At 41.7% G+C, this 8,217-nt stretch overlaps 1 protein-coding gene across 1 annotated transcript in view; it reads right to left on the bottom strand.

The window, feature by feature from the left end:
• Positions 1-8,217, bottom strand: part of LOC109463905 (glypican-6-like) — a 43,805-nt gene that overhangs the window by 23,746 nt on the left and 11,842 nt on the right. The window contains exons 3-4 of the mRNA XM_019760789.1: positions 5,658-6,049; positions 2,511-2,676 (exon numbers count right to left, since the gene is read on the bottom strand). Of these exons, the coding sequence (XP_019616348.1) occupies positions 2,511-2,676; positions 5,658-6,049 (558 nt within the window). The remainder of the gene's footprint in view (positions 1-2,510; positions 2,677-5,657; positions 6,050-8,217) is intronic.

Genomic DNA, 8,217 nt, shown 5'->3' on the forward strand with positions numbered 1-8,217 from the left:
CCTCTCAAAGATATCACTGTCAATTTTAGTCTCAAACTTCTCATTACCAAGAAGATACAGTAAGAAATCCCTCACGTTGCCCAGGTCATGGCTTGGAGCAAGGTACTCCCTGACAATGGCTTTGACAGTGACCCGAATTCAACCCTGTATCAATATCTTTCTATTTGTCTGGGTTCTCCCATTCTTCAAGTGATCTCGAGGTGTGACCCTCTGACACCAAACCCCCCTCAGGACTTCTTAAGATATTTCTTGGCTCAGTGGGAGCAGGATGTGGGTGGAGGAGAGGGATGGCTGGCATGGTTGGGTAGCGGAGCGAGACACCCTTGGGCCACACAAACTCTTGTTTGATGGCTGCGCTGCACCCATGAATAGTTTCATCCGGACCCATGCTCATCGATTCCTGCAACTTTTTCCTGAATACATGTATATCTTGTTGAATGCGAAGGTTGGTGACTATAGTACATTTGTATCCAGAATACAAATCGAGTCATTGTGAACAAGACAGAAAGATAGCAAGAAATCATGTACCCAGTGAAAATTATTTCTTCCTAGTTGGCAAGAAGACTTTTGAAGTTTGCTTTTTCTGTTCAACTTTTAACATTTGTCAATACCTCAACTTTCAAACTTTGAATCTTTGCTTCTCTACAAACTTTGAATATTTGCTTCTCCACAAACTTTGAATCTTTGCTTCTCTACTACTCTGTCGTATCAGATTTACCCTCTCCAGAAGACATCATCTATAAAATCCTGATTGACTATTTTTTGTGGGGGAGGTGTCCCTTACATAAGGCATGCTTTAGTGAGTATCTGATATGCCATCAAAGTTTGGTGTCTTCCCCACAACATGAGAAATATTACTCCGGGTTTAAGGAGTCTTGAAGGCTCTGCCAAAGACATCAAACATGACTCAAGGACTTAACCAGTGGAAAAGGTTGTAGGAGAGGGGATAGACATTTGTGAAGGGCTGTACTCCATCAAGTCATGTTGCTAAGATTCGCTAAGAGTCCCAAAACTGCCTCAAGCTTATTTCCCAAGTTACTTCATAAAGTCGACTGTCACCTTCCACAAAACACTGGTCCATTTAAATTGGGAAAGACACCAGGAATTTGGATCTTTTTCAAATCTTTCAACTAAAATATCTCTAAAACTATACACTGTGGCAGATAAAGACTTGATAGAATAGAATTTATAGAAGTAAGTCAACCAAATTGCACAATATCTTTTGAAACGTACAAGGTGACTTTCGAAATATTACGTGACCAATTTTCCATATTCTATCGTCAATTTCCACGAGATAAGAGATTTGGGAGCACCAATATTGAAAAATATTAATACCAGTACTGAACACATCTGAAATTTGTCTGCCTAGGAGGAAAAATAACAAGTCTCTAGAGTTCTTTCTACAATCCCTCAAATTTATCTTTACACAAGAGGTTGTCATAATGTCGATAAAACTTCTGAGAGTTGCCCGATAAATGACTCCTCTCTCCTTGTCTTGTTATTGAGGACAAAACAGTAAATCCCCGTGTGCCATTTATATAATATACTTCTTTCCATTCTCTGGTATCTTCAAAGGTGGCATGGCATATGCTAAGTCGTAGACAATTGTAACAGTTTCCAAACCATTATTGGCCTTTCGAATTTAGAGCTTCCATCTCAGTTTCTATAGCCCTTGGGTCACACAGTTGTGAAAAGGCTACAGCAGGGGACTAGTCTAGTGATAGTGGTGTGGGTTGGTTTTTTTACCTGGTTGGCCAAAATCCTTTGCTGTTTGTGATAGCTTCAAAATCTTTATTTTCAAAGTGATGAGTGTACTTTAACAGACCAATTTGGTTCCTTACTGATATAGCTAGCTATTCCACTCTACATCCAAGTCCATCATGTTGGCCATGCATCCCTTCAATATTTGTGTGAGCATTTAGATCTTTAAAAGGCGTCCAGTGCAGTTTTAAGGCTTGGAAACCCAATATTTCAAAGCCAATATTCTAGCCACTTATCTACATACTGAGTTGAAACCACGCTATCCCAATGTACTGTATACTGACCCTCATAGATCCCAAAAAATCCAAAAATTCTGACAGAAAATGGTTACTAAAAGGACCCTAGGCTGAGTTTTATGGTAGCACCCAGAAAATGAAGGACCCATCCTGGGGCTTGTTTCTGCAGTCTTAAATGCCCAAAGTATGAAATGCTGATATGAATGTGCTAAGATGAAGCATTATGTGTCAATATCATAAAGATTGCCTTATTCAGAATATTTCCAGTTTTGCTGCCCTGAAAACGCATTGGATGTCTTTAATGTCTTCCATAAGTACTGTTGGAGTGATGTGTGTTAGAGCAGGTTGGTTCCTTACCGATGTAGTTATTCCACTCTAAGTCCAAGTCTGCCAGGTTGGCCAGACATCCCTTCAATATGTGTCTGAGCATCTAAACTTTTAATATCTTCTACAAGTTGTAGTGGTGACTGTGAGTGTTAGAGTGTACTTTGACAGACTGTTTTGGTTCCTTACCAATGTAGTTATTCCACTCCAGGTCCAGGTCTGCCTGGTTGGCCAGACATCCCTTCATGACGTTGAGACAGAAGTTGTTGCAGGCCATGACCTCCGGCATGTTCTGGCAGTAGGGGCAGTACATCATCTTCATCAGCGCCCGCCCGCACTCCGTCGTGGGCAGCACCTGCGCAAACAGCGCCCGCAAAAAACGTGTCAACGAAAAACTAATCAATACGCCATTCTGTATTAACTACGGGATTATGCGAGGCTAGCAACACAAATGTCTCTCAGGTATGGGTTCTTCACTCCCATCTTTACCACAGGTGTTGTTCCTAATCTTCTGGTACATTTCAAGTGCTTTACCACTGCAAGAATGGTGAGAACACCTGAATATGAAGAACAATAATCCATTAATAATCTGTAGCAATAATATACAATTTACACTGTCCTGGTTCTAGAGACAAAGAAATGGGGCAAAGGTAGCAACACAAATGTCTCTCAGGTATGGATTCTTCACTCCCATCTTTACCACAGGTGTTGTACCTAATCTTCTTGTACATTTTAAGTGCTTTACAACTGCAAAAATGGTGAGAACACCCGAATACGAAGAACAATCCATTAATAATCTGTAGAAATAATATACAATTTGGTTTTATCATTAACACTGTCCTAGTTCTAGAGACAAAGAAATGGGGCAAAGGTAGCAACACAAATGTCTCTCTGGTATGGGTAACTATGAAAATACAGTATTCTTCCCTCTCATCTTTACCACAGGTGTTGTACCTAATCTTCTATATTTGAAGTGCTTTACAACTGCAAGAATGGTAAAGAGTACCCAAATATGAAGAACAATTCATTAACAGTAATAAATAATCTGCAGCGATAATAGACAACATGGTTTCATCCACAATGTCCTACTTTTCGAGACAAAGAAATGGGGCTTATTATTGTAATAGATACCACAGTGACGTCTGTGGCGTAGCTGTGGTAGGGGCTATAGCATGCCAGCGGAAAAATGCAGGGGAATAACTGACCTGCATTCCTAGTGCTGGTGACAATACAGCACACTAATGCTGAGCAAATAAAGCTTTCCAAAGTACAGGGTTCCTATTTTCAAACATACCACCGGGAGACTGGACTGAATGAGGAGTGGTCTTACATACATGCCATAGCTAGCATGGTCTGTGAACGGGTTTAATCTGGGTGCACTTTGTTCGGTTCCAAAGAACGAACCCTAGCACGCATTGCGTGTGGTACTTTTATTTCACCACCAGTACTTCTTAGAAATGGATGTTACTGAGGTCTTTTTGGTTAATATAAATTTACTGCGGCCACCATATAAATGAGTGCATACAAATGCTAAACAGTCAATCTGGCAACCATGCTTTTCGTTCGCTGATGGAAAGCTTTGAGTCATCTAGTTTGTGGCCGAGGTAATTTCGTCGGTACAAGTCAGGTCTATTGACGTACATTCACCTCCTGCCATGCAAATTTCAAATCCAATCTCAACCAATCAGGCCCAAATTACCTCCCGAAATCCTTCACACATGGCTTGCCTACCCCGGAGTTTTAAAGGTCTACTCATTTTTCGGATGCCTTATTGGGTCGGGGGTTCGAAGCCCATCCCCTCGGCCACTTCATGCAAGACCTAACACTACTACTTCTATCACTAATGCATTACTTCAACCTTTCGCCTAAGGGGTCATTGCAATCGCCATCACGGAAAATTTTCCATCAAATTTCCTTCTACTTGATGTAAACCACTTTGGAGGGTAGTGTCTGTGTTCAATTGCCTCCTCCCAACCCCTAGTGGGACCAGTAGACAGGATAAGGATTAATTTTGCATGAGGGAGAAATTGCGCAGACTTCTGACTACCAAACGGAGATTGAAAGATGGAGTGAATCAGCCCAACCCATCAGACAGACACACCCTCTTTCTCATTAAACATCTGTCGTACATTCGCAAATTCCCGTATCCAATCTCCTAGTATGGACTCGGCATCCAATCTCGCCGTACGTCCGACCGACGTAAAACATCTAATTTCCCCACCACAAGCTGTTAACATTTTCCATGGTCGCCGTACGTAATTTGTGATTCTTACTTCACCAGGTTTAACAATGTAGCCAGTTTGATGCACCAGTGCATTAATCATTCAGAGCTATAAATTCACATGCCATCATGGTCTGTGGGGAAATCGCCCAGCTTTATCACCTGTGCAAAATATTCATAACTATAACAGCCCCAAAATATTACCTTAATTCTAATGTCGGAACAACTCAAGCACAACTAAAAGGTGCAATTTTTTAAATTTCTACCAATTTTTTAAAAATTTCTACCACTTTCCAATAAAATCCACCCTAAAATTTCTCATCATAGCTGCTTCTTTTTTTATGACAATTTGATTTTTCAAATAATATGCCGAATATTACAACCTTGTATGTAACAGTAGTTAACCAATCGTAAATGTCTAATTTCTAGCGGCGATGATTTTGACGGAATGGTCTCAGCCGGGGGATATTGCATGTAAGAACACGATTAGGCCATGTCAGTCTAGCGGAAAAGTTATGCATGAATTTCTCCCTGGAAAAGACACTTGAAGGTCAAAACAAAGTAGTCAACAATTGTTGTTTTTTTTTCGATTAGCTAACATGGCTACAAGCACCGTACCGTATTCATGTAAATAGCATAACAATTTTTACTGTGGTGACGCTAGCACTACTAAAACTTGGGACAATATTTTTGGTTATAGCAGAGTGAAGTTTTTTATCATGACTTCTCTTCTGTATTTTCAAGCCTTTAAAAATGCAATTTCCCAAATTTTGAGAGGCAAATCATGGAGTTAAGAGTGGTTGTTGTGGTCCTTTGAATGTTTTTATATTTTTACCCAAATTTTGGTAAATTTTGTCACTCAAGGTTGACGGCTTGGTGCATGCCACAAAGTTTCCGCAATTGACGGAAAAACGGGTGCTGGCTATAGCCCTGTTCTACACAAAACACAACAATAGGACACATGAGTTTTCTTTTACACAACCAATTCTCTCACCTAAAGTGCTGACGTTTCAGTGTCTCTCAGAGCTTCTGACTTGAGTTCTGTGTAAAAGAAAACTCCTGTATCCTATACTTAATTAACAATTTTCAGAAGAAGACAAAGATGTTGTGGTTACCTGTGAGACTTTGGTGACCACGTCTCGTCCGACCTGCAATCCCTGCACGAACGTCCTGGCCGCGATAAACGCCCTCTTCACCTGTATGGACAGCTTACGCGGCACGTCTCCGAAGGGCTTCAGCTCCTCCATGTTCAGACTCACGCACTCCAAATACTGCTCGTCAAACGTGTACGAGGCATTGAGAAGCTGGAACATCTTTTGCAAGAGCTTGGCGAAGAAGTCGTCCAAGACCTCCAGGAGGTCCAGGTTTGCTCCGCTGTAGTACGCCTTGAGCTCGGCGAACAAGTCTGTAAATACTTCTGAGTTCTGCTCGTATAGCACTCCGTACGTGCGCACGAACATTTGGTGTAAGCTTGCTTCTGCATTGTCCAGCAATTCTTGGAAAAATGCTGGAAGGAAAAAAAACAAGAGGAAAGCTTGGTGTAAGTTTTGTGGTCACACTTCAACAGTTGTCTAATTTTTTAACACAGAGTGTTTAACATGAAAAAATTTACCTAGAGATATGCCCTAACCAACTCAATGTAAAGTCAGTGTACTAAAGGTCAAAGATAGTTCAGTTCTTTGCCCATATATGAAAAATTGCCTTTCGTCTAATCACACTAGAGATTATCGACATATTACAGGTATGTCTATAGATGTATGATTTATCAAATTCAGCAATATCTGTGGGCGAATCTAAAGTTTGTGAGAAAAATTCTTTGATTTAGTAATACCTGTGGGCATCTACTTGAGACAATCATCTTGAAAAATATCATATAAATTTGCCATATCTTGCGCTTGATGAATAGCACAAACGTGGTCGTATTCAATAAAAAGCGGCGTTATCTCTCTATGGTGCATTGGCCACGTTGCAGCGATACTTTTCAATTTTCGCTAAAGGTTACATTAAGGATAGAACAGCCCTCCAGGCACTTGTTTCAAGTATTGAATTGTCAGCAAGTGCGGAGACAAATGTGCCCTCCCGTCCCCAAGTATAAATCACAGGGAGTTACAGGATGGCTTTTTATTACCTCACCTCCCAAAGGGAGCGAGATTGGACGTCGCTGTACCAAAATGTCATCTGTGTTTATGGGATTTCCGTAATGTTTCGGGTGCGCTCGCGAAATGTGGAACAGCGGGGGGTTATTGCGTACGCGGAGCCCGTGCTATGAGGGTACAAACGGTGTACATATCTTGTCTCCACAGGTGAGAGATGGTAATCTGCCTGAAGCTACCCCATGCGGGAAGTGTAAAAGCAGATCCAAACATGGAAATCCGGGCGCACGCCCACCCACTGTGCATACAACGCACAGAAGTCATCCCTCTCTACACTTCATTCATTATTCAGTTAGGACCAAGGTAGCCAGCAAAAAAAATTACACCTATTCCCGAATTAAGTACATGCTCTTTAAGTGTTGTGTAGACATCCTTGACCGAGATTTTATAGATAGTTTCGTGGTGTGTATTTTGAATGCGTCACATTCTGGGCAGATTTTTCAGCTCAGGAATATCAACAGATCTAAACCCGCCTCGTTGTGGACAAAATAAAGGGGAATTCCAATATGGAGCACAATAAATCAGCATATACAGCCTCTTGTTTTGATGTTATTTTTCAGCCGATTCCAATCTTGTTGGCATTAAAAAACGTAACAATTTCAAGCCTCAATTTCTATTCTCATCTGCAGGGCGAGCAATAAAGTAATAAATCATTCATAACATTACATCACTGCGTGCTAACAACATTACCGCATCTAATACCCTTTATTACCCCCACATCGTAATAAGTCTGGGGACTCGCATGTTACAGGTAAAGAGCAACAGACAAAATTCCTGGGGGAGAATTTCCAAATGTCATTTGTACAGCAATAGATTTTGGGGGTTGTCTGGTCTCCCGAATAAATTAGCCGGGCGCCTAGCTTCCAGAAAATCAGGTGATGACCGAATCAACAAGGTGTGACAGAGTTGCGTGTTTCGTTGTCAGCGGGTAATCTGGCTTGTGTCCCTGATGTCACTATAAAGACCCTTCAAGAATTTTCTCCACAATGTTTACACACCATCCAAGAATTCCCTGCCCTCCCGCCCTAGGAAATATCTATCCTCTATACTGACAGGTGCGATCTGTTCTGTTAGGATGTTTATTTCTTGGCAATATTTGAGGACTGGGTGTTCGGAAGGAAGGTTATAAGATCCCCGGTGCGTCTTCAGCCTTGGAAATCCGGCTGGGATCGGGACGCGGTTCGCTCGGCCGAAATCCTACCCGTAACCGGAGCCTGCGTATAAACAGGGGGCTGAATTCCTTCCTCTCCATTACCCCCGGTCGAGAAAGAGGTCCCCTGAACTGCGTCTTTACCAAACAATGGGCACTAGAAACATCCTTTGATACACCCTGCTTCTGAGGCACCGATCCTAACCCTTTCACACAAAGGCAGGAACTATCGCTTACCCACAGGACAACTTGGCGGAACACGGTCCCTCAAAAAAACAGGTCACACTTTGCCAAGCCCTAATGGACTTTGGGGGCAAAATTTCTAAACTCCCGGGGAACAAGGGACCACTTATCTTTTGTAAGCCATTTAAG

The sequence above is a fragment of the Branchiostoma belcheri genome, unplaced genomic scaffold (assembly GCF_001625305.1).
Source record: "Branchiostoma belcheri isolate BF01 breed outbred unplaced genomic scaffold, Haploidv18h27 scaffold13, whole genome shotgun sequence".
Lineage (NCBI taxonomy): Eukaryota > Metazoa > Chordata > Leptocardii > Amphioxiformes > Branchiostomatidae > Branchiostoma > Branchiostoma belcheri.